The 25424-nt window shown below is 59.6% G+C and overlaps 1 protein-coding gene across 1 annotated transcript in view; it reads left to right on the top strand.

Annotated features, from left to right (window-relative positions):
- CROCC (ciliary rootlet coiled-coil, rootletin) overlaps positions 1-25424 on the top strand; it is a 42589-nt gene that overhangs the window by 2034 nt on the left and 15131 nt on the right. The window contains 25 exon segments of the mRNA XM_040645838.1: positions 50-204; positions 5001-5186; positions 5284-5367; positions 5441-5502; positions 5586-5751; positions 6294-6400; positions 9539-9775; positions 10244-10340; positions 11018-11101; positions 11545-11778; positions 12487-12686; positions 14309-14491; positions 15302-15446; positions 16136-16282; positions 16656-16886; positions 17617-17810; positions 18087-18140; positions 18142-18182; positions 19306-19475; positions 20864-21043; positions 21816-21950; positions 22323-22466; positions 22903-23141; positions 23622-23781; positions 25215-25382. Coding sequence (XP_040501772.1) covers positions 50-204; positions 5001-5186; positions 5284-5367; positions 5441-5502; positions 5586-5751; positions 6294-6400; positions 9539-9775; positions 10244-10340; positions 11018-11101; positions 11545-11778; positions 12487-12686; positions 14309-14491; positions 15302-15446; positions 16136-16282; positions 16656-16886; positions 17617-17810; positions 18087-18140; positions 18142-18182; positions 19306-19475; positions 20864-21043; positions 21816-21950; positions 22323-22466; positions 22903-23141; positions 23622-23781; positions 25215-25382 — 3803 coding nt within the window.

The following is a 25424-nucleotide window of genomic DNA, read 5'->3' on the forward strand; positions in this document are numbered from 1 at the left end:
GGGGGGGGGGGGGGGGGGAGCCAACCTCGTGCCTGTTGTCCCTCTCCAGCCCCGCTGCCAGCCCCAGAGATGGCATCAGTGCTGTCACTGCAGGAGGAGAACCAGCTGCTGCAGCAGGAACTGTCCCGCGTGGAGGACCTGCTGGCCCAGAGCCGTGCGGAGCGTGATGAGCTGGCCATCAAGTACACCGCGGTCAGCGAGAGGGTGGGTGCTGCCTGAGGGCCGAGAGCTGGGCCAGGGTGCTCCCCTGCTGCGAGGGCCGGGAGACAGCCGGGCTGGGCCTGGGCACTGGGCTGAGGGTGGGCCCGGGGTCAGGCTGGCCTGGGTGCCGATTGTGGCCCTGCCAGCGTGAGTGGCCTGGAGCAAATCACCGTGCCCTCCCAGTCTGTTTTCTGTCGCGGGGATGCTAATATGATGTGGGCTCCTGAGGAGTCAGCGAGGTGATGGAATAAAGTGCCTGTCACCAGGGTGTTTCATTCCTAACTGTCCCACACCTGCTTGGGGTGGGGGCCCAGAGAGTAAGGCCCCTAGAGGCCCCTGCCACCCCTCGAGTGTCTGGACATCTCTCTGTGCTCCCACGTACCTGGGTCTTGGGGTCTGTCCAGTGGTGGCTGGACACTGAGGCAGGCAGGCTGGGTGCCTGGCACAGGCAGTGTTCTGCCGGCCTTCTGGGGCAGCCGCAGACCTGCAGCCACTCCCCATGGAAGTGAGACCTCAAAGCCTGGCCAGGCCTGGAAGCCAGGCCAGCCTCCTAGTCCAGACAGGACTCACATTCCCTGGGCACCTGTGCTGTAGGCTTGTGGGGACCCTAGGGCCTGGGCCAGGACTACACGTTTTTGGTGTGCCGTCTCCTTTGGGCCTCCGGGCTTGTGCGAGGCGACGCTAGGGAGTGGGTGGTGGCTGGAGGTTGGTGAGAGAGTCGCGCAAGGGAGGGAGTGTCTAGGTGGGAGGCGTGTGGGTGGTAACTGTTGTCGCAGCAACTACTGTTTATCGAGTGCTTACTCCGGGCCAGGCGCTTGCTGGTGCTTCACATCTGCTGCACCAAGGTTGAGGCCATCACGATGCTCAGTTAATAGAGGAGATAGCAGGCTCCGAGAGGGACAGCACCAGGCTTGGGGTCACACAGCCCGTGAAGGCTATAGGGCTCTCGACCCCCCGCCCAGGGCTGTGCATTGCTCTTTTGTTTTCTGGGTGTGGAAGAGACAGCTGGGCTGGGAGTTCCAGGGGGGCAGTTGGAAAGCTGGAGGGACCTCAGAAATGACCCTCTGGCTATAACAAATGGGAGACTGAAGCCCAGAGCTGGAAGCTGGCCCCGAGCCCCCTGTGCGCTAGGCAGAGCCAGGTTAGCCGAGGATCCCTGGGCTGGGCCTGTCATGCAGGGGCTTGCATACTCCTGTGGGGAGGAGGGACATGCATTTATGTGTGTGGTTGGGCGGTGTGCAGACAGGCCCCCCAACTTGTCGAGACTTGTGGAGGAGCCGGGTGGGGGGCCCGGAGTGGTCCGTAGTGCTGGGGACAGTGCAGAGCTAGTTTTCCCAGGTTTGGCAGGAGGTGTGGAGGGGTGGGCTGGCCCGAGTCCCCTGTTGTTGGGGGTGATGGGGCCTTGAGCCAGCCCTCTTCCAGTTTAGCCCCCTCTCATCTTTTGGCCACTGGCACAGTGCCAGGCCCCTGGGGGCTGCCTCTTAAACGCTAGCTTCTGACTGACAAGGAGGCTGGCGCGGTCCGCCTAGCTGGCAGGGGAAGAGAACGAGAGGTGGGAGGTGGCTGGTTTCTTTTCTGCTAAAACACAGCTTCTGAGGCTGGGGCTGCAGCAGGCCAAAGGCTGGTTGGGCAGGGGGCTGCATTAGTCTGGAAGACTCCCTCATGGGGCTGGGGAGGCCCCTGAATAGCACATCGAGGGAGCCGGGCGTTTCACTTTACTCGGTGTGAGGTGGTGTGAGTGAGGCCCCCCCACTACGGGCAGGGTTTGGATGAGAATGACCTCCAGGCCTGTCCTGGGGCAGGGCTCCCAGAGAACACCAGAGCCTGGAGATCACCTTATTACAGAGGGGGAAGCAGGCCCAGAGCAAGGGCTCGATAGGCCCAAGGTCAGTGGTGGAGCTGGGTTAAGACCCCAGGTCCAGGGCTCTGCCGTCCTGTGACACTCAGTCCCTGCTGTCCACTTGTTCCCATGGTACAGGGGGCAGGACCGGCCCGTGTGGCCATAACGGGTACATGGGGGCTGTTTGGAGGCCCGTCAGTGAGGTTGTTCTGACCCTTTCAGCCCTATGGCATCCCTGGGAAAAAGAAGTGGAGGTGAGGTCAGGATCTGTGTCCTGTTGACTGCATGTAGGGAAACTGAGGCAGAGGCTCCCCGTGGCCACCTCCCATGTCAGAAGGAGGATCTCACGGTCCCTGTGGAGCCCCTCCCCCCATCTTCCTGCCCCTGAGGAGCAGGTGTTGGGGGAGGACAGCTGGGAATGGGAAGGAAGGCATGGCTACGCCCCCCAGGGCTCCGCAGGACAGACCCCCTGGGCTCCCCCAGTGTCCATGGCAACCTGGATCCAGTGAATGAATGGGGGGTAGTAGGGCAGCGGTTGCTAAGGGAGACAGTAAACTTCTTTCATCCTCAGCGTGGTGACCCGCCTCTTTCCCTTTTGAATTAGAAGTTAAACTGAAAGGCTGTTTTGTGAGAGGTGAAGTTTGTGCAAAGGGCCAAGGTGTGGCCAGGAGTGGCCCGGGCCTGGCTGTGAGCACTGGGGAAGCCAGTGCCTGAACCCCCCTAAATCACAACAACAAATAGCACCTGGGTCACACAGATGGGCAAAGCACACAGAGCTGGGGCCCCAATCAGACGCCACCCGGACACACACACAGATGTCACATAGAAACACAAGTCCCCCATAGTGATACACTCCGGTTCATGGACCGGACACAGCATAAGTCCCACCCACGGCCAGACACCACACAGCCCCCCGCCTTCACAGCACATACCTCCCAGATGCACAGCTACACCCCCAAGCTACCCGATCCTGCAGACAACACATATGGTCTCACGTCTCGCGGACACGCACCGCCAGACGGAGGTCGCTGCATACCTGCACATGGCGTAGAGTTGCTGATACGCATGCCACAGACACGCGTGGAGCCCAGACATGCTCCCCAGCCCTGCTCACCCACTTACAGGTCTGCATGCAGACATAAACACGCATGAACGGGGGCGCCTGGGTGGCTTAGTCGGTTAGGCGTCTGCCTTCGGCTCAGGTCATGATCCCAGGGGCCTGGGATTGAGCCCCATGTTGGGCTCCCTGCTCAGTGGAGAGCTTGCTTCTCCCTGTCCTCCCCACCTGTGCTCTCTCTCACTATCTCTGTATTGCTCTCTCAAATAAATAAATAAAGTTAAAAAAAAAAACCCACATGAACACATGGGTACTCACTGAGGTTCCTGTGAAGGCCTAGACGCAAAGACACACAGGGTCCCATATGGAGACAAATGACAGAACACGGCCCAGCCACAGCCAGTGAGCTGCACCTGGGTCAATGCACAGCACACATGGTATCTCAGTAGCACCACGTTCAGATGGGGACGCTGGGCCTGTCACCTGACTTAGGCAGACTCCATGCAGACACTGGTCATGGGCCTGCAGCCTACCTTCCAGGCAGAGGCCCTCAAGTGCTGCCCACCGGCCCCTCTTCATGGGTGGCACCCCAGTGGCCACTGTCGCCCTGCTCCAGCCCTGACCCCAGCACATGGGGGGGGTGGGGAGAGGCCGGTTGTTAGCGTGGTTGGTGGCTCGTCGAGGGGCTCCCGGGCATACTGGGTGAATGTAGGCCCGGACGGCTGGCCTGGCCTGGTCCTGTTACTTAGCCAGGGTGAGAGTAGTTGCCCTTGCTATTGGCTTCCCGGGACCTGGTGTGGGAGGGCATGTGGATGGCGTGCCTGGGCTAGCAGGCCAGGCACTGGGGAGGTAGATGGCAAGTGTGGGCCTGGGTCAGAATCAGCCAGGCGGGGCTGTCTTCCCCTTGGTTCTCCCTGGGCACTGTCACTCCTCTGTCAGTCCCGCTCATCCTCAGCTGCCTGCTCCTTCCTCCCTTCCCCAACAGCTCAAGGAGGCTGCAGGGCCCCCTGGGACCAGCAGGTGCCTAAGGGGTTAGGAGGCCCAGCCAGAGCAACAGTGATGACAACGCAGGCATCCAGGCACCCGGCCTGTGCTCACGGGTCTCACAGTGAACGGGCTGCCAGCTGCCTGGGGGTGGAGCAGGGCGCTGACAGCAGCTTCCCATAAGGTGGGAGGGGGAGTAACCTGAGGCTGGGCTGGGAGGAGAGGGTGTCAATAAGCATGCCCTAAGTTCGAGAGTGTGCCTCTTACAGAGCCCTGCGTATGTGGGGCGTGGGGGCGGGGCGGGGAGTTCATCTGCGTCACCCTGGGGATGTTTGAGACTGCCACTCGGCCTTATGTGTGTGCCTGTCTCTAAGCTCAGATATGCATGCGTATGTTTTTGCCTCTGAGTGTATTCACGTATGCTCACGCGATTAATGCGTGATTCAACAGACACGCCACTGCTACTCTCCTGGGTCTAAGATACAATGGGGAACAAAAATCCAGGTTTTCCTGAGCTCACCTTGGGTGGGGGTGGGGAGACATGGGCATGTTGCTAATAATCAACCGCAGCTGGGTGAGGTGTTCGGCAGAGAGGCTCATGGCGCACCCACGCAAGTGCACGGAGGGCCTGTAAGGTTCCCCTCCCCCCCCAACCCCGTGCAGTTTTGTGTTTTGCATGCACATGTTCGTGGGCCCACCTGCATGTGTCCACCCGTGCCTTGTCTGTGTGTCCATGCATGTTCAGCCCGTGTCTGTGCACAGCTGCATTACCCTGTGTGCACGTGCATTGCACCCTGGGCTTGCCCATATGTGCCTGCAAGGCATTGTGGGTCGGGGCCCAGCCTGGCATCCCCTGCAGAGTTCTGTGCCTGCCTTCCCGGGAGGCCCGGGCCTCTCACCCAGGGACCTTCCCTGCAGCTGGAGCAGGCTGTGCGGCTGGAGTCTGGGGAGCCGGAAACGCCCGAGCCCAGGGGGCTGGTACGGCAGAGCGTGGAGCTGCGGAGGCAGCTGCAGGAGGAGCAGGCCTCCTACCGGCGCAAGCTGCAGGCCTACCAGGAAGGCCAGCAGCGGCAGGCCCAGCTGGTGCAGCGGCTGCAGGCCAAGGTCAGGGCCACCCGCTCCTGCTCCTGTCCCCCCATGTGCTGGCTTTGCCCTGCTCTCCACGCCTGGGGCTAATCTTCCACTCCCCACCCATCCACAGACCCTCCAGTACAAGAAGAAGTGCTCGGAGCTGGAGCAGCAGCTGGTGGAGAGATCTGCAGAGCTGGAGCGGCAGAGGCTGAGGGTGGGTGCCGGGGTGGGGCGAGGCAGGCCCTTCCCTCTGTTGCCCAGGCTGATGCCCCACTTCTCCCACCCAGGACACGGAGCACAGCCATGACCTGGAGAGCGCCCTCGTCCGCCTGGAGGAGGAGCAGCAGAGGTGGGACGCTGCAGGGAGGGCGCAGGGCGGGCAGGGCTGTCCTCTCCTGCCATGTGCCCACCGGTCCCTTTTGCACCCCCCAGGAGTGCCAGCCTGGCCCAGGTGAACTCCATGCTCCGAGAGCAGCTGGACCAGGCGAGCTCGGCCAACCAGGCTCTGAGTGAGGACATACGCAAGGTGACTACCGACTGGACATGCTGCCGTAAGGAGCTGGAGCAGCGGGAGGCGGCGTGGAGGCGTGAGGAGGAGGTGGGCATGGGGGTGCTGGGAGGCCGGTGGGCCCAGCCTGACCTGAGGGGTAGGACTAAGGGGTCAGGAGAGGGAGGCCCTGCAGGCAGGTGAGCCCTTTAAGAGAAGTAAATAGTGGTCATCATAGTAGCTGGCCTTGCTTAGCCCGTACCACGTGCCTGGCGTGCATGTTCTCTGTTCCTTATAATACCTGTGTGTGGTAGGTGCCGTCATGCTCATTTTAAAGAGAAGTTAAGTAACCGTCGCACGATGATGCCGCGATGCCCCTGGTAGCTGGGATGCAAACCTGGGTCTCCAGCACTTTCTGACCTTTGCGCAGCCCGTGGAGGCGTTGCAACCCAGTTCCCTGTGCGGGGACAGCTCCCCGCCTTCCCCTGTACGCTGGCTAGGCGCAGGCCCGTCCTGGGCCACAGGGCCTCCCGGGAGCATCCCATCGGAGTTGGGGAGGAGGCGGGGCGGGGCGGGGCGGGGGGGCGGGGCCGCCCTCACTCCGCCCTCACTCCGCCCTCACTCCGCCCTCACTCCTCCCGCCTTCCCTCCAGTCCTTCAACACCTACTTCAGCAGTGAGCACAGCCGCCTGCTCCTGCTCTGGAGGCAGGTTGTGGGGGTCCGTCGGCTGGTCAGCGAAGTGAAGATGTCCACCGAGAGGTGAGTGAGGCCCGGCTGGCGGAGGGACGGCCTGGGGAGACGCTGCAGCAGCTGGGAGACAGCCCCGCTTTTTAAGCTGAATTCAACTCAACTCAGTTGACCTGCAGTCCAACCCAACATACTTACTGTGTGCCAGGGCCTGTGGAGACACAGAAACAACTAGTAATAATGAACTCCCACCGCCATCGCGGCAGTCAGCATTTACTAGGTGTTTGCTCTGAGCTAGGCTCTTTGGCCATTTTATTTCTTCTGATATCTACGGTGTCCCCGTGAGGTGGGAACTGTAATGATCCCCGTTTTACAGATGAGGGCACGAAGGTTCAGAGAGGTAGAGTGACCTTCCCAAGGTCACACAGCGGTAAGTAAGTGGCCAAGTCAGGATTTAGAGCTCCTGCTTTTAATCCACTAGAATATTCGGGTTCTGCTACAGGACATCATAAACTCTAGTGATGAAAAGATATGGACTCCCAAAATTCTAGACGAGGAAGGGAGTGGTGAGTGACATGGAAATAGAACAGAGAATATCCCAGATTCTCAGAAGGATGGGAGGGTTGGGGAGGTCAAGGAAACACTTCATAGAGGAGATGGAATTTGCCCGGACCTCGAGGGCTGGGTAGGATTTTAACCAGCAGAGCCAGGGGCGCTCCAGGCAGAGGGAAGAGTGTGAGCAAAGGCTTGGAGGTAGGAGGACATGGCAGTCAGTGGGGCTGAAGCAAAAGGCAGGGGAAGGGAGGTCAGGTTGGGAGAGCCTCAAAGGTCTATGTCAGTAGGGGAGGCTGGTCCTGCTTGATCCTTGAGCAGGTGAGGCTGTGGGGAGAGCCGAGGCAGGCAAACCAATTCCTTTCCTTTTCTGCATGAAAACTTTGTTTAATTATTGATCTTTTGTGAAAGTCATTGGATATTCAGTGTCCAGATTTCCAGTTGACTCATCATTGTCACAGATGAGTCACTTGTTGTCTTTATAATTTGTTTGAATTAGGACCCATAGATGCTCACCAAATGTGATTGGCTGACTTATCTTTTAAGTCTTTTCATTTGTTTGTTGAGGAAACTGGGACAGTTGGGGGCGCCTGGGTGGCTCATTTGGCTAGGGTCTGCCTTTGACTCAGGTCATGATCCCACTGTCCTGGGATCTAGCCCGGTGTCGGGCTCACTGCTTGGTGGGGAGTCGGCTCCTCCCTCCCCCTGCTCATGTGCTCGAGCTCTCTCCCCCCTCCCCCAAATAAATAAATAAATAAATAGAAGGAAAGTGGGACAGTTGTCCTAAGAGAGTCCCATAGTCTGGATTCTGAGGTGGTGTTTAACACCTTTGTCCCCTGTATTTCCTGTAAATTGGATGTTCGATTTAATTCTTTTTTTTTAAAGATTTTATTTATTTATTTGAGAGAGAGATAGCAAGAGAGAGCACGAGCAGGGAGGAGGCGCAGAGGGAGAGGGAGAAGCAGGCTCCCTGATGAGCAGGGAACCCAATGCAGGGCTTGATCCCAGGACCCCAGGATCATGACCTGAGCCAAAGGCAGCCGCTTAACTGACTGAGCCACCCAGGCGCCCCTGGATTTAATTCTTGATCAGATTCAGGTTGGGGTTTCAGGTACCCCTTTACTTATTTTCATTTTAAGATTTTTTTTTTAAAGCTTCAGTGAGGTATGGGGCCCCTGGGTGGATCAGTTAAACATCCAGCCCTTGGTTTTGGTTCAGGTCATGATCTCAGGGTCATGAGATCAAGCCCCATGTTGGGCTCCACGCTTGGTGTGGAGTCTGCTTGGGATTCCCTCTGCCCCTCCCCCTACTCTCTCTCTCTCTCAAGTAAATAAATAAATCTTAAAAAAAATAAGAATTTCACGCTTTACTTTCGAATGACTCATATATTCACACCGTTCAAATTTCAAAAGGGTGTACAAAAGGGGAAAAGTCCCCCCCACCCCCCTCTGTAATTCCTGGCCCAGATGCTTCCCTCCCCTCCTGGAGGCGAGTGGTATGACCAGTTTCCTACATGACCTTCCAGGCTTATTTTATACAAGCAAATACAGCAGATCACACACACACACACACACACACACACACACACACTTTCTCTCTCTCTCTCTCTCTCTTTCTCTCTCTCGAGCGCACTTTCTTTCTCTCCCTGCCCCCCCCTTTGCCCCAAACTCTTGGTGGAATCTCGTCTTTGTGTTCTTGAAGATGCTGTCTTCAGCTAATAGTTGTAACTGGGAGGCGGCTCCGTATGAAGCTCTGACGAGCTTCCCCATTTTTCTTGGCTATGGACTATTCCATTGAATGGATAGACCCCCTTTATTTAACAGTAACCCTCTTCTGGGGCGCCTGGGTGGCTCCATTGGTTAAGCGTCTGCCTTCAGCTTAGGTCATGATCCTGGGGTCCTGGGATCGAGCCCCACATCTGGTTCCCTGGTCAGTGGGGAGCTTGCTTCTCCCTTTCTCTCTGCCCCTCCTCCCTGCTCGTCCTCTCTCTTGCTATCTCTCTCTCTCAAATAAATAAGTGAAATCTTTTAAAAAAATGGTAGCCCTCTTTTGATGCACATTTATTTATTTATTTTAAGATTTTATTTACTTATTTGACAGAGAGAGAGACAGCCAGCAAGAGAGGGAACACAAGCAGGGGGAGTGGGAGAGGAAGAAGCAGGCTCCCAGCGGAGGAGCCTGATGTGGGGCTCGATCCCATAACACCGGGATCACGCCCTGAGCCGAAGGCAGACGCCTAACCGCTGTGCCACCCAGACGCCCCTTGATGCGCATTTAGGTTGTCCCCAGTATTTCTCACACGAGCAGTGCTACAGTGGATCACCTTACACACAGGTCCCTTTCCTTGCATTGGGCCGTATCTGTAGGATAAACTCTTAGGGGTGTAGCTGGTGGGTCAAAGAGCCTATCCATTTATAATTTTCAGAGCTCTTCCTTATTGCCCTATGTTGTGGTTACACCCGCTTACCCTCATGCCACCGGTGTCGAGGAGGGCCTGTTTCTCCAGAGCCTCACCTACACTGTGTGTTATGGGACTTTCTTTTTTTTCCAATCTGATAGTGACATCCCACTCATCCCACTGTAGCATCCTGATATCGTTTTAATTTACACTTGGGAGCCTGCCCCCATCCCCTGCCTATCCTGTGCTCTCTCCCCCAGGGACCTGCTGCATTTGGGAGGGGAGCTGGCCCGGACCTCGAGGGCCATCCAGGAGGCGGACCTGGGGCTGAGCGCCGGCCTGCGGCTGGCTGAGAGCCGGGCCGAGGCGGCCCTGGAGAAGCAGGCGCTGCTGCAGATGCAGCTGGAGGAGCAGCTGCGGGACAAGGTGCTCCAGGAGAAGGACCTGGCCCAGCTGCAGGCGCAGAGCAACCTGGACAAGGCCAATCTCGGTGCCAGGTGGGTGCCTGGCAGGCAGCGCAGGAGGCAGGCGTCCCTGTAGAGCCTGCATCTGGGGATGCAGGGAGGAACGAGTGACCGGCGGTCCCTTGAGAGAGCTCAGCCACTCTGCCGCGACACCCTATGTGACAGAGGGGGAGACTGAGACTCAGGGGGGCTCTTGTCCAGGGCACACGAACAAGCAGTTTAACCACTGATGCTAGAACTGATGCGCTTAGCTCCTGAGACCTGGCCGAGCCCCAGAGTGCCCTCCCATGATGTAAAGCGAGGGGCATCCTCATTCTCCTTTTACTGGCGAGCAGTCTGAGGTCCAGAGAAAAGTGACTTGCTCAAGGTCACACAGCTAGGGACGTGGATGCTAGGGTCCCTCCCTGAGGTTTGGGAAAGCATGAAGGACACAGAGCTGGTGGGTTGGAGGAGAAGGTGGGGTGGGTCTCCCCTTCCCCTCTGTTACTGCCCTCCCTCCAGGGTGACAGAGCTGGCCCTGACAGTGGAGCGCCTTCAGAACCAGAATCTGGAGAAGGATCGGGTCAACAAGGCCCTGACCGAGAAGCTCGAGGCCTTGGTGAGATGCAGCTGCCCCCGAGACGTGGAGGGCGGGATCGGGAGACAGAGCAGATCTGTGGATGAGGGCCGTGTTTGGTTGGGCCACCCTTAGCATCCCATTTAGACTCAGTTTCACCCCTCATTCACTGAGCACCTAGTGTGTGCCAGGCTTAGTGTGGGTACCTGGTGTGTGCCAGGCTTAGTGGTAAGTATGTTCACCTCCTTTATCCTATTTCATCCTCTCAGCAGCCTTGTAGCATGATTCCCGTTACACAGATGAGGAAACTGAGGCCCAAGGGGAAATACTTGTCCAGAGTCTCAGAGCCAATAAGCTGGGGCTTGAACAGATGCCTGTGTGCTGCCAGCCCAGGGCTCCTTCTCTTGGAGCTCAGCTGCCTTCCCCAGAGAGGGACACCCTTCAGGGGTGCTCCCTGGGTTGGTCATCCTTCTGTGTGGGCCCTGGCCTGGGTTCTGTGTCCAGCTCTCCTCCAACAGTGTGTGTGACCTATTTAGTGCCCTGGTCTGTTTGGTGAGGGCACTGGGGCTGTGATGGGGTCTACCAAGTGGCAGGCCTATGGGCATGGCTTTAGAGGCCACCTGATGGGCAGGGCCTCCAGGGAGGGAGATGCCCGTGGAGTTTCAGGCTAGGGCAGAGACTGTGACCACTGTTTCTTTGTCTCCCCACTATCACTCCAGGAATCCCTGCGGCTCCAGGAGCAGGCGGCCCTGGAGACAGAGGACGGAGAGGGGCTGCAGCAGACCCTGAGGGACCTGGCACAGGTGTGAGGTGGGAGGGAGCCCCGAGCCGGGCAGGGCCAGGCAGGCTGGGAGCACCACCCCTCTGGTGGGTTTGAGTTAAACTGCAAGTGGTTGGGGGCCGTGGGGACCCAGGCTGCTGCTGTTGGACACCCCAGCTAGCTGAGCCTGGCCTCCACCCTGAGGGGAGCCCCAGTCCGAGAGGGGAGGCACTGCCCATTCCAGGCCCGTCTGTGAGAGCCGCCCGATCACGCCGTAGTAATACATGGGAGACTTCACCAGCCTGCTGCGGGCTGTGAGCCTCCACGGGTAGAATCGGGAAGACCTGTAGGAAGGGAGCTTAGAGTGTGCTGCGGAGTGTGCGGGGAAGCCGGACACGTGGCCCCCGCGACCCCACTGCCTTGCCTGGGCTTCTTGGCCCGACCCCGCGGCCCCCTTCTCAGTGGCCTCCCCCCACCCCACCTCAGGCCGTCCTGTCGGACATGGAGAGCGGTGTGCAGCTGAGCGGCTCCGAGCGCACGGCGGACACGTTGGACGGCAGCCTGCGGGGGCTCTCGGGTCCCCGGACCCCCTCCCCGCCGCGGCGCTCCTCGCCTGGCCGCGGCAGATCCCCGCGCCGAGGCCCATCGCCGGCCTGCTCCGACTCCTCCACGCTCGCCCTGATCCACTCAGCCCTGCACAAGCGCCAGCTGCAGGTGCAGGTAGGAGGAGCCCCAGCGCCCTGCAGGGCGGCGCCAGAGTCCCGGGGACCCGCTTTGGGCCACTCGGGGCGGAGCCAGTGTCGTGGGGGTGGAGCCCGAGCGTTTGGGAGTGGAGCCAGAGCCCTGAGGAAAGAGCCACTGAGTCAGGCAGGATCCATGGAAGTGGCTGAGAGCGAGGAGGCTGATCTGAGCCCAGAGTGGGAGGTGCTTGGGCAGCGGGCGGCGGAGCCTGGGACAGAGCTAGAGTCCTGGTATAGATTGTGGGACAGACAGAGCCAGGACCCCGGGAAAAGGCCCTGGGGGAGCAATCAATCTAGGATGAGAGGAGCTGGGGAACTAGGGGCAGCGAGGGGGTGGGGGGGCGGGGTGGGGGGGAGAGTCAGAACCCAGATGCAAAGGGGAGGAGCCTGGGAGCCCTGGGGTAGTCCGAATCCACGAGAGGACGGAGTGTGCGTGGTAGTTTGTCTGGGGCTTAGGTCGGAGTGGCCAAGGAAATGGAGGCTCCGAGCCCTGGCAGAGCGCTCAGAAGGGCGGTAGGGGCACAGGGAACGGGAGTGGAAACCTAGTCTGTGAGGCTTAGCCCCCTTCTCCTTCCCCGGGCCTAGGCTGCAGAGTAGGCTGGTGTACATCTCTGGAGTGAGCAGAGAGTAGGGGGCGCTCCGGGAGCTTCCTAGGGCTCCCCCAGACTCAGTGGTTCCCGTGCCGCAGGACATGCGTGGGCGCTATGAGGCCAGCCAGGACCTCCTGGGCGCCCTGCGGAAACAGCTCAGTGACAGCGAGGCTGAGCGCCGCGGCCTGGAGGAACAGCTGCAGCGTCTGCGGGACAAGTCCAGCGGGGCCACCCAGGCTCAGGAGGATGCCCAGCGCGAGGCCCAGCGTCTGCGGAGCACCATCGACCTTCTGAGCAGGTGCATGAGGGGTCAGAGGTGGGGCCTGGATCTAATGCCAGCCCGAGCCTGTAAGCGTGTGGATTGCACTAACGTGGTCATCACTGGCCATGTATGTCCGTTTAAATTAATTGAGCATTATTGGGGTGCCTGGGTGGCTCAGTCCGTTAAGCATCTGCCTTTGGCTCAGGTCATGATCCTGGGGTCCTGGGATCAAGCCCTGGGTCAGGTTCCCTGCTTTGTGGGGAGTCTGCTTCTCCCTCTGCCCCTCCCCCTGCTCCTGCTCTCTCTCTCTCATTAAGAAATAAATAAATAAAATCTTTAATCATTTTAAAAAGTAAGAGTTCAGTCCTTCAGTTGTCCTCACCACATTTTAAGTGCTCGTTAGCCACAAATGGCTGTAGAACATTTCTGTCGTCTCAGAGAGTTCTATTGGCAGTGCTAAGAAGTTATCTACTCTCAGCTCCTGGTTATTTTTGTTGTTCTGTTGTTGCTGTTAACTGTAGAATAAAAAGTTTGAAAAATGAAAGGGGAAATAAAAAGGCAGGATCTTGTCACAGCCTAATCCCGGTTAATGTGCTGGTTCTGCGTCCCGTCGTGTTCCTGGCAGTGAGGCAGAAGACGCTTCTCGTACACCTGCCGTGTGCCGGGCTCATGCCAGGCGCTTTACGTGTATTATCTCAGTGAGTCTTCCCGTGAAACTCATGCACTTCGGAGCTGTGACTGTCCTGAGCTTGTGAGACTTGTCCAGGCTGACACAGCAGTGTGGCTGGGGGTAAAATTGGAATTCAGGTCCTCTGACAGCAAAACCAGAGCTTCCTGTGCCTCGGGAGAGGGCTTTTACGTAGCTGCGTACACAGTGAACGCCTCATTTGCACGGTGCTGTTTTAACGTCGTGTTGTGTGGTTTCTCCCAGCTACCGCCAGCCTTAGTTAGCATCTAGTACACATTCAGGCTGCTGCTTCGAGGGAAGAGGTGGGGCCGTGGAGGCGCAGCCAGCAATCAGCCCTCAGCTTGAGCTAAAAACCCCAGCTGGCTCGGAAGGGGGGGGGGGGGGACAGACACACATGCCTCCCCCCCTCCTCCTTTGCTGTGACTGCTGGAACTGGGAGAGAAGGCAGCACTCCGAAAATCTCCAGAGTTCCCAGTTGCTGCCCCCTCCCTTCCCTGCTGGCTACCACGTGCTGCTGGCCTGTGCAGCAGGAAGTGTGGCATCTGGACACGCCCAGCTCTGTCTTCCAGAATTGAGGGGTTCAGGTGCTCTAGGGGCATTTCCTGGTCATATGGACTAGCAGAGCTGGCAGCAAAATTGCCTGCGACTGTCCCGGAGCCTAGCCTGGCCTCTCTAACCTGGAGAGGTGGAGTGCTTGGGAATAATGCCAGTGCCTCCATCCGTCCCACTCGGCCTCCGAGTGGGTGGGTTGGGGGAGAAGGAAAGCTGGGTGTCCTCCCCTGGGAAGAGTCGGCTCCGAGGAGATGTGGATGAAGTGAGTCACCCATGGATGGGGACAGGGAAGGCTTCCTGGAGGCAAGTGCCTTCGAGGTCGGAGGATGTGGCTCATGCTAGGACAGCAGCATGACCTTCTTCCCTGGGGGGGGCAGCCCCAGCATCCCCTTCAGCCCCCGCTCGTCTCGTCCTGCAGGGAGAAGGATGGCCTGGCCTCCAGCCTGCAGGCGGCCCAGCAGCAGGCCGAGGAGCTGCGGCAGGAGCGCGAGAAGCTGCAGGCGGCCCAGGAGGAGCTGCGGCGCCAGCGGGACCGGCTCGAGGAGGAGCGGGAGGACACGGCGCAGGACCGCACGCGGACTCGCAGGGAGCTGGAGCGCAGGCGAGTAGCTTCTGGTCTCCCTGCCAGGGCCGTCAAATGGCCCTTGGGGCTCCCGAAGGTGTCCCTGGGGGCCACGGAGGACCCACGCCTCCGACCATCTCGAGGAATCTTCACGGCCTCTGATGTAGGGTCTTCCAATCAGCCCCATTTCAGGAAACAGGCTCGGGGAGGTCGAGTCACTTCCCTGGGATCAGAAGACTGCTGTGAGGGAGGCGTGGACTAAAATGACAGTAGTAATATTCGTATTATTTTTTAAATGGAAAGTTACACTAATAGTATTAATAATAATATTACCAAGTGCCGGACTCCATTTTAAGCACTGACATTCTCTTGTTCAGCCTTCATGGTACCTCCGTGATGGAGGACCCGTCACTATCCCCATTTTGGGGATGGTGAAAATGAGGCACGGGAGGGTCATGTAATTTGACCAAGGTCACACAGCCAGTTGGTAGAAGAGCCAGGATTCGAACCCAGGCATTCTGCCTCCAGAGTTAACCTCTTCCCCGCTGCCCTGCTTTGTCTTCTGAGGCGTGAGTCGCGGTGGTGTTTAGTACGTTGTGGTAGTGGGGGTTATTCATGTCTCTGCAGCTTTGGGGAGGTACGTCACGCGCTGTTTTAAGCACTCCGTGGTCAGTAGGTCCTGTATCCTTATAACAACTTCATGAGGCAGCTGTTACCCCATTTTGCAGATGTGAAAACGGAGGCCCGGAGTCACAGAGCCCAAAGCAGAGGGCTTGGCTGTTCTTGGGAGTGAGACTCTGGCCTCCAGGGCTCCTGTCTCAGGCCTGGCCCGCACCCTCTGTCCCACAGCCACAGACAGCTAGAGCAGCTGGAAGCAAAGCGCTCGGGGCTGGCCAAGGAGCTGGTGGACGTGAGGGAGGCGCTGAGCTGTGCCACGCTGCAGCGGGACATGCTGCAGGCTGAGAAGGCCGAGGTGGCCGAGGCGCTGACCAAGGTGGGAGCCCGGGTGCTGCACGGCCCCAATCCTACCTCTCCCCCGGGCCCCAGGCCTCCTCACTCTGGCCACAGACTGACCCCTGCGTCAGGTTCACCTCTGACCCAGTGCACGGGCTGATCCCTTCCGCCCGGACCACAGGCTGACCTCCGACCCCAGCCATAGTGAACTGACCTCTATTAGTGGTCCTGTCCTTGCCTTTCCGGATGCTCCTGCGGCAGTGCCTGTCGTTCAGGTCATCCCATCCCATCTCTGGACGCAGGTCCTGGGGACTGTGAGAGCTGGGGGCACTGTCCTTGGCGGGTACCTGCCCCACCCCTCTAGTCTGGGTCCTGAGCAGTGCCTCCCCAGACCCCACCCTTTGGGACCCTCTGACCCTGGCATTGCCCTGCACGAGCCGGGGTTCCGCTGCTCCCGCACAGTTGTGCCATGTCGGCTTCTTTTGAGTAGCTTCGAAGGCAGCAGGCCTTCCACGGGTGGTTTTCTGTCTCACGTTGTGTCTCCCCGCCCCCCACCCCACCATCTCAGAAGGGCCCGTCTCTCTGCCTCTCGTTTCTCCCCACACTCCTGCATCCATCTCTCCACCTTCTCCCGTCCCGTGTCTCTGCGCGTCTTTTCCTGCCTCTCCCCGGCTCCCCTCTCTCTCCATCTCTGCCCTCTGACTGTCCCTGGACACCCTGGTCCCGCAGGCAGAGGCTGGCCGTGCGGAGCTCGAGCTCTCGGTGACCAAGCTGAGAGTGGAGGAAGCCTCTCTGCGCGACTCCTTGTCCAAGCTGAGTGCCCTCAACGAGAGCCTCGCGCAGGACAAGCTGGGTCTGAACCGCCTTGTCGCCCAGGTATGCTGGGTGCCGGCGGGCCCCCCCTGCCTCGCCCCCCACCCCCTGCGTCGGTGCATATCTCCCCGTACCCCTTTGGCCCTGCACCTGTTGTGGTCGCTGCCCCTCTTTCTGTCTCTCTTCTCTTCTGACTCCATCTGTATCTTCTCTCATGTCTGAGAAAGAAGCTCCGTGGGCCCTCCTCTCCACTGCCCCCTCCTCAGTGTCCATATGCCCAAGGGACCGCCCCTTACCCCCAGGGGGCCTCCCCTGGGCCGGCTATGGTGGGTGGGTGGGGGGAGAGGAGGGGGCATCCTTGGTCCTGGGTGGGACCCCCTTCCGCAGTTGGGGGGCTGAGCCGACCTGCTCCTTCGCTTCCATCTGGCTGCCCCAGCTGGAAGAGGAGAAGGCAGCCCTGCTGGGCCGCCAGCGGCAGGTGGAGCAGGAGGCCTCCCTGGCGCGGGAGGAGCGGGAGCGGCTAGAGCAGCTGCGGCTGGAGCAGGAGGTGGAGCAGCAGGGCCTGGAGGGCTCCCTGCGCGTGGCAGAGCAGGCCCGGGAGGCCCTGGAGTTCCAGCTTCCCACGCTGCGCCGGGAGCGCTGCCGGCTGCAGGAACAGCTGGCCCAGGTGGGTGTCTGTGGGGGTGGGAGCAGGAGGGAGCAGGTGGGAGGGGCTTTCAGGCTCCCAGCCCCCTGCATCCTGTCCTGATTGTGGGTTTAAATCCAGCCCTCCCTTTGCTAGCTGGGAGCCTTGGGCAAGCTACCCAACCTCCCAATGCCTCAGTCGCCTGCTCTGTAACATGGGGCTAATAGTTCTTATCACAAAGGATGGTTCTGACGAGTACACCCTCGTAAGCACTTGGTAGATGGAGGAATCACCACTCGGTAAAAAATCATGACATGATGCTAGATGGAGAATTTTGGAAATGGAATCTTAGACTTTTTAGAACATAGCTGGAAGGCACCTTAGGGCTTTAGGCATCCAGGGGCCTCTTTCAGTGTCTGTGCTAGAGGGCCCAGGTTCCTGGGAAGGGGCCTAGGGGATGGGCCGTGGGGCACAGGGAGCAGGGCTCCAGGTCTCCACTCCGAGTCTGTTTGGTATATTCAGCTCCTCCAGAAAGTTACGCCCCAGACTGCGTGAGGACGCTTATGTATTTTTGTACGCGTGTACGTCGCACGTCCAGAGAAGGCTGTGATTTGTCCCAAGCACACAGAGCACATCAGGGCAGAGCCTAAGCTTGACCCCAGGTCTCCCACCGGCCCGGCCAGGGCTGGGTTGGGCTCAGGGTTAGGGTGCTGCTTGGTGAGCAGCTGGGAGATTCGGGGAGTGGCGCTCACAGGGCCCGGGCTGGGGCCAGCTCTCCCGGCAGCTGAGCGGGCGGGAACAGGAGCTGGAACAGGCACGGAGGGAGATGCAGCGCCAGGTGGAGGTGCTCGAGCGGGCAGCCCGGGAGAAGGAGGCACTGGCCAAGGAGCGGGCCGGCCTGGCGGTGCAGCTGGCGGCAGCTGAGCGAGAAGGCCGGACCCTGTCGGAGGAGGCCACTCGCTTACGGTAAGGCCCTTGGGCTCCGCCCAGCCCACCCTGGGGAGGTCTGCCCGGGGCCACACTGTGACCAACCACACCCTGGCACTGGCCCACAGGGACAGTTACTTAGGAGCCAGGCTTGCCAGCATGCCCTAGCTCAGGCCTCGGCTTCCCCAGGGAGCGTGGGCCTGGCTGAGCAGGTAGACTGGCACCCGGCCCATGGCTGGCCACACCCTGGGAGTCACAGTTTCCTGGGGCCCGGGAGGCTGAGTCCCAAGGCCTCAGGGATCGCGTGTGCTGCAGCCTGGAGAAGGAAGCCCTGGAGAGCAGCCTGTTCGAGGTGCAGCGGCAGCTGGCGCGACGGGCAGGCCCTGCTGCTGGCCAAGGAAGCCCTGACTGGTATGGGGGCACGAGGGTTGGGGGTGGGGAACTCCAGGTTCCAGCTCAGGCCATAACCTGTCGGGTCCTGGGGTCTCCGGAAGTTGGGAGCACTGGCTTTGGAGTCTGGCTGACCTGAGTTCCAGTCCTGCTGCTGCCACTTAGATCCGAGCTTTTTCGGGCAAGCCCCTTCCCTGTCTGGGCCACAGGTTCCTCATCTGACAGTGAGAGGTGATAGCACTGTCCTTCTAAGGCTGTTGCCAGGATGAGGTGAGAAAAGCACATGAAGACCTTGGCACAGTGCCTGGCTCGGCCAGCGGTGGCTGTTTCTCGTCACCAGGGTGCTTAGAGAGGTTGGAGTTCTGTGCAGAGCCGTGGACTCTCTCAGCCCCACACTCCCAGCCCCGCTTCCCTCCACGTTCCCTGCCCAGTGTCTGAACTCAGGGCTTTCTCTTGCTCAACAAGCGTGGATTAGGCAGCCACTTGGGCCCGTGAAAATTAACTTTCCCGTCCACCTCCACCTGAGCCACACAGACCGAGGCAGGGAAATGCCGACAGAGTCTCTGGCGGGCTTCCGACCCAGGAGATGGCTTCTAGATTGGTCCATAGCGGGGTGTGGCTTCCCCATGGTCACGTCCATTAGTGCTGACAGCCCACCAGGCCTGTTTATGGCAATCAGTCATCGGAGGAGATGCTTTATGGAGAGCTATGCAGCTTTGGGGAATTTCCTGTCTCCTCTGAGCCTCCATTTCCTCCTCTGTAGATTGGGCACAAGATAAGGTACCTTTGTGTTATCATGAAGCTGCACTGAGAGTAGATCTCTCACGTGCTCAGCCAAGAGTCTGACCCCTTGTAAGCACTCAATCCATAATGGGGGCGGTTATATTTTTGCTAACCTCCCCATTGAGGGGGTCTTCCTCTTGTCATTTCATTCCTTTGATGCCATTCCAGCCAGGTAGGGAGGGGGACAGGGCCAGTGGAATCACGTGGCAGATGGGGAAACAGGCCCCAGGAGGGCAAGAAGCTTCTCCAAGGGAACACGGCCTAGATCCCAGGTGGGCCCTCTCCCCTCTGGGATTTTGCCCGCATGGCTCATCTGGTTTGAGTCCCAGTCCTGCCCCCTCCTCCCATCCCTCCTGTGCAGGGGAGCTGGCGGGCCTGCGGCAACAGATGACAACTGTAGAGGAGAAGGCAGCTCTGGACAAGGAGCTGATGGCCCAGAAGCTGGTGCAGGCTGAGCGGGAGGCCCAGGCCTCTCTCCGGGAGCAGCGGGCAGCCCACGAGGAGGACTTGGAACGACTCCAGCGAGAGAAGGTTCGGGCAGCTGGTTGGGGCAGGCAGGGCTCTGAACCAGTGTCTCCTCTGTGACTTCAGAGTAAAGACCACTCTGGAACCTGAGCACATAGAAAGGCATAGGGCCTGGTTCCTAGAAGACAGAACAGAGCTATTTAAGAACCCTGGGTCTAGAATTTCATTGCCTGGGTTTGGACCTGATCTTGGCCACATCCTGGTTAGGTTACCTAGAGTGCCTTCGTTTCCCGTCTGTAACAATGGGGACGATGATACTGTGGAGTATCGTGAGGATGAGGGGAGATAATCCATGTAAGGGGTTTAGCATAGTGATTGGCACTTCATAAGTGCTCCACTGTTATAATGGCGCTGAGATACGGTCCAGAGCAGGCCTCGGGGCAGGGGACCCGAGTCACCCATGTCGGACAGGGCTGCCTCTGACAGAGGTTCGGGCTGTCCTTTATGACCATTGGGGTACCAGGCCCCATATAGTCTTCTTGGGTTTGGGCAGATAGTATCTCACTTCTCCAGCAGGTGGCAGCAAAGTATTCGAAGAAGGAGCACTTGTGTGTACTTCTCACAAAGTTGCTAGGGCCTAGGGCTGGGGCCAGGTACCTTGCCTGGGACCCCGAGGGGGCCTTTCTTTCGCTATGGGTTCTACCTACCCACCCACCCACCCACCCATCCAGTCCCCAGGGAGCCAAACTCCTGTGTCCTCTCTAACTCCTTCTGCACCTTCTCACTTGGCCCCTTAAGGTCACCGAATCTGTACTCTTCTTCTAGCGGCTGTGCCTCCCCCAGGCCCCCTTCGTCGCTCACAGCCCATCCAGCTCCTCTCTACCTGAGCCCCAATCCCTATCCTTCTTCTATAACTTTGAACAATTCCTTAGTCCCAAATTTGGATTATTCTGTGTCACCCTGACTTGAGGCTCTCTCTTGCTCCAGCTGTTCGCAGAATCGGCCCACCCCTCCCTACAGCCCACAGGGCCTGGTCTGGTCTGGCTGCTGCCTGTGACTGTGGTTCCTTTGCTCACCACGTCCCCTCATAGTCCAAGCTCCAGGGACCTTAAATATAGTGCATCTGGTTCCTTCTATCCTCCAGGCCTTCTCTGGGGCTGGACTCTGGGCCTGGGGTTCTGTTTCTTTTCTCTCTTAACTGGCTGACTGCTGCCCTCTCTCCTTCGGGAAACGTTCTCTGACCCCCAGGCCAGGCTGCTGCCACTCCCTGGGGCTTGCACAGCCCTGGCGTGTCCCCACACAGCCCTGATCACTCACCCCACCTTGGAGTTACCTGGTCGCCTGCCCTGCCCCTCAGGGTCTGGGCTTACAAGTGGCTCTTGCTGCCCTGAGTCTGGTGAGGGGCTGCCTGGGCCCAGCCTCGTGGGTCACGTGTGCCCGGGCCTGGCCCACAGGAGGCGGCCTGGCGGGAGCTGGAGGCCGAGCGGGCCCAGCTGCAGAGTGAGCTGCAGCGGGAGCGGGAGGAGCTGCTGGCGCGGCTGGAGGCCGAGAAGGAGGAGCTGAGTGAAGAGATCGCCGCACTGCAGCAGGAGCGGGATGAGGGCCTTCTCCTGGCCGAGAGCGAGAAGCAGCAGGTTTGTGAGCCCGGGTGTGGCCTCCGCTGCCGCCTGGGGGGCCCCTGTTCAGCCACCCAGCAGCTAGGAGCTAGGAGTCCCTCTCTGGGTCTCGGTGTCCTCGCCTGCAGGATGGGGGAGCTCAAGGGACATGTGTGAAGCTACGCTGAGACCCACGTCCAGCGAGCCATGCCTCGCATTCGAGACACCATGAGTGTTGGGTCCAGGAAAGCAGGCCCACAGTCCGCCATCCCGTCTGCTACTGTGGGCTGGCCAGGGTGCCTCCAGGACTGCCTTCCGAGCAGTCCCCGTGAGGCCCACATGTACCAGCAGACCCTCCTCAAGAGAACGAACGCCTGACTTTCTCACAGTGTCATGGAGGCAGGCTGGGCTGCGTCCGTCTCCTCACGAGCCATGTCCCCCTGAACAAGTCACTGTACCTCTTGAGTCTGTTTCCTCAACTGTAAAAGGGGAATAGCGAAGGGCAAGGATTGTTGTGGCAAGTTAGTGAGCTTTCTGAGTTGTGTCCGTGTCCAGACTTATACAGCTGTTGTGCCCTTTTCTGGGGCTACAGAGGGAGTGAGTCTTTTCTGGGGCTACAGAGGGAGTGAGTCTTTTCTGGGGCTACAGAGGGGCTGAGTCTGCACCGTTGCCCTGGGTCCGCCTGCGGTGACCCAGACAAGGTAGCAATCCCCCAGTGGGCACATTTCCCAGGGCAGGGTGCGGGGAAGGGCCAAGCATGCCCCCATGACCAACCAAGCCCCCAAGGCCGTTTGCTCCCTGCCTCTGCCAGGCCCTGTCCCTGAAGGAGTCGGAGAAGACGGCACTTTCAGAGAAGTTGATGGGCACACAGCACAGCCTGGCCGCCATCTCCCTGGAGATGGAACGGCAGAAGAGAGACGCTCAGAGCCGGCAGGAGCAGGACCGGGTAGGGCAGCCCAGGCAGGTGGGCCTTCATCTGAGCTGCGAGTCACAGCCCTGTCTGGAGGGACCCCCTGTCTAAGGGGGAGGCATGGCTCTGCCCTGGGGAAGCCTCCAGGCTGTGGGGGAAGCTTCAGCCCTCGCTTGGGAGGCCCCATCAGAGGGAGGCAGCAGAGCTCTGCCCAGTGAATCCTAGCCTGAGGGAGAGAACAGCTACGGGGACAGCACTCACTGGGCATCAAGGGGCCAGCAGACGGTCTGGCCGGGCAGCGGGAGGGGCCGTGTTTGGAGCTGAAGGTGGACAGCTGAGCTGGCCCCACTGGGAACAGCTGGGGGAGGGGTACGGTGGCTCAGAGTCTGAGGAGCCCGCCTGTCCTAGAGCACCGTGAATGCCCTGACGTCCGAGCTGCGGGACCTACGGGCCCAGCTTGAGGAGGCTGCTGCCGCCCACGCCCAGGAGGTGAAGAGGCTGCAGGAACAGGCCCAAAACCTGGACAGGCAGCGGGAATCCTCTGCTCGCGAGGTGAGCTGGAGGCAGCCCTCCCCCCAAACCCCGTTCTGGGCAGTGCACTATGTGCCGCTGGGGACCTGGCCTACTGGGGTCTAGAAGAGTTTAAGATTTGTCCCTGCGTGTGAGAACAAATGAACGGCCAGTGCAGAAATGAGGCAGTAAGCATTTATGTAGTCCTTGTGATGCACATGTGGGACCCAGGGCACTGGTGGGGGTCCCTGCCCACTTCGTGTCCCTCCATAGAAAGATCCCAGTGGGTGATTATTTCAGGCCCAGACCCCACTAAGTCCAGCGTGCTCTGCCCCAAATCAGAACTCCTACGTCTGGTCTAAGTTGTTGCAGAGCGAGGGGGCAGGTGCCTGTGGCCAGGGATACGGGTGGGCTGGTGCCAAGTCCCAGCTGGAGTGGGGCCTGTACCCTGTCCTGTGACGACCTGCCACCCTCCCAGGCAGAAGAGCTTCGGACGCAGCTGCGCCTGCTGGAGGATGCCCGGGACAGGCTGCGGCGGGAGCTGCTGGAGGCCCAGCGCAAGGTGCGCGAGGGTCAGGATGGTTGCGAGGCCCAGCGCCAGGAGGCCAGCGAGCTGCGGCGCAGCCTGAGCGAGGGTGTCCAGGAGCGCAAGGCCCTGCGGCGGTCCAACGAGGAGCTGCGGGCGGCTGTGAAGAAGGCCGAAAGCGAACGGATCAGGTGGGGTGACGCGAGGGGACCCGTCCCGAGTCCTACACCGAGCCCATCCTGCACACTGGATCTCATCCCTGGAAGCTAACTTCGCCCCCACGGTTCTGGGGACATCACACAGATGGGGAGTCTTTGCCCTTGAACCACAGCTGGGCACTTGGGTAGTTTTAGGTGGTTTTCCTATATCTGAAAGAAAGGGTAGGCAAGGTTGGGTCCAGACTCTGACCCCACCTGCTGGTGTCACCCTGGACACTAGCCCCAACCTTGGAGTCACTGGTCTGCCCCTTGCGGCCTCAGGCCTGGCCCCCGGCCCCCCAGGGCATAGCTCAGAAGGGGCCACGTGGGCGAGTAGCACTCGGGGCACCTCTAGGCCAACAGCCAGCCGGACCCACTCAGGGGATTAGGGGAACAGACGTCTGTGTAGATCCGCACACTGTCTCTTCCCGGGACCTGTGGCCACCGCTGACCTCTGCCTCCTCCCCACCCCAGCCTGAAGCTCGCCAACGAGGACAAGGAGCAGAAGCTGGCGCTCCTCGCGGAGGCACGGGTGGCTGTGGGCAAGGAGGCTGAGGAGCTGCGGGCCGGGCTGCAGGAGGTGGAGCGCGCCCGGCTGGAGGCCCGCAGGGAGCTGCAGGAACTCCGGCGGCAGGTACCCTCCCCGGGCACTTGCTGCCGGACCAGTAGCACCCCGTGTGTGGAGCCTGGGTCCCCACATCTGTACAACCAGGGCCTTGACCTTTAACAAGGCCTCGCAACTTAAGAACCCCTGAAACTGTGCAAAAGTGTGTGTGTATACATTTGTGTACGTAGTCATTCACATTTCTCCCAGGAGAGGGTCTGGAGCTCTTGTCCATATCTCAAAGGAGACTAGGAACAAGAGGTGCACCCCCTGTGAGATGGGTCAGGGGCTGGCAAACATTGTAAAGAACCCGACAGTAACTGTTTCTGGCGTCGCAGGCCACACAGTCTGTCGTAAGCCCCCAACTCTGCCGTCAGAGCGAGAAAGCAGCCCCACCGTACAGAAACGCGTGGGCACGGGTCCCATTCTGACTTGGTGTGTGGATGCTGGAGTCAAGTTTTATATCCTTTTTCACGTGTAAGAAATGTCGTTCTTTGATTTGCTTCCAGCCATTTAAAAACAAACCATTTCCAATTATTTAAAAATACAAAAACTATCCTTGGTTCAGGCTTTCCCAGAAGAGTTGCAGAAAAGGCGACAGCCCCACTGGGCTCCTCGGCTCTGCCTTGCCCAGAGCTCTCACAGCCTGACCACCAGATCCTCTTCATCTCCCACCATTGCCCCTGTTTATCCCTTCAGGCCCCTTCCTGTTGTGTGGAAGTCCCGGGAAACCACGGGAGTCCCTGAGAGGAAGTCACAGTTGTGCGGCAGGCTCTTGCTGGGGGCTTTGCGTGCTTTGGCACGATCTGTGTTCCCCTCCCTCCAGGCATTACCCCCCACCTGCTCCCCTGGGGAAACAGGGGCTTAGAACATACCTTTGCATTCCGCTTGTCCAAGATCCACTCCCAGTCTGCTGCTTGTGGGCTGTGTGACTTTGGACAAGTCACTTGTCCTCTCTGAGCTTCAGTTTTCTTGTCTGTTAAATAAGGATAACGTTAGTACCTGCCCCGTTTAGAGTTGTGTGAAGATGAAATGCGCTCACACAGTTGAAGTGCTTAGAACAGGGGTGGACACGAGGTAAGTACTCCATAAGAGTCAGGCATCCCTGGAGAGAAAGGTGGCCGGGAAGCTGTGGTGCCTCCCCTCCAGAGTCACTGTTCTGTCGGGGGTCCAGCACTCCCCATGGGGAGTGGTTACGATGAGGCAGGCAGTGGAGGTCCTTGGTGCCCACGTGCCTGGCGGGGCTGGAGCTCGGTGAAGTTATCTGGGGGAGGTTCCCAGTGGCTTTGAGGTGGTGTTCAATGTTTGTGTCCCTAGAGAATTGGGTCCTGAGTGCCCCCTGTGCCTGGACCAGGCAAAATATAGGAGTGGAGTTGAACAGGCCTCCAACACCTTGGGCTAAAAGGGGCTGTGGATGCTGAGAATGGGTCCGAGGTCCTCCCTGTGTCCACTCTCTCTCACAGATGAAGATGCTGGACACTGAGAACGCCAGGCTGGGCCGGGAGCTGGTGGAGTTGCAGGGCCGCCTGACACTGGGCGAGCGGGCGGAAAAGGAGGGCCGGCGGGAGGCCCTCGGCCTCCGACAGAAGCTGCTGAAGGGCGAGGCCAGCTTGGAGGCCATGCGACAGGAGGTAACTCGGCCGGGTGGGCTGTGTGGATGGGGAGGGTCTTAG

This window comes from Ursus maritimus, unplaced genomic scaffold (genome assembly GCF_017311325.1).
Source record: "Ursus maritimus isolate PB19 unplaced genomic scaffold, ASM1731132v1 scaffold_32, whole genome shotgun sequence".
Taxonomy (NCBI): Eukaryota; Metazoa; Chordata; class Mammalia; order Carnivora; family Ursidae; genus Ursus; species Ursus maritimus.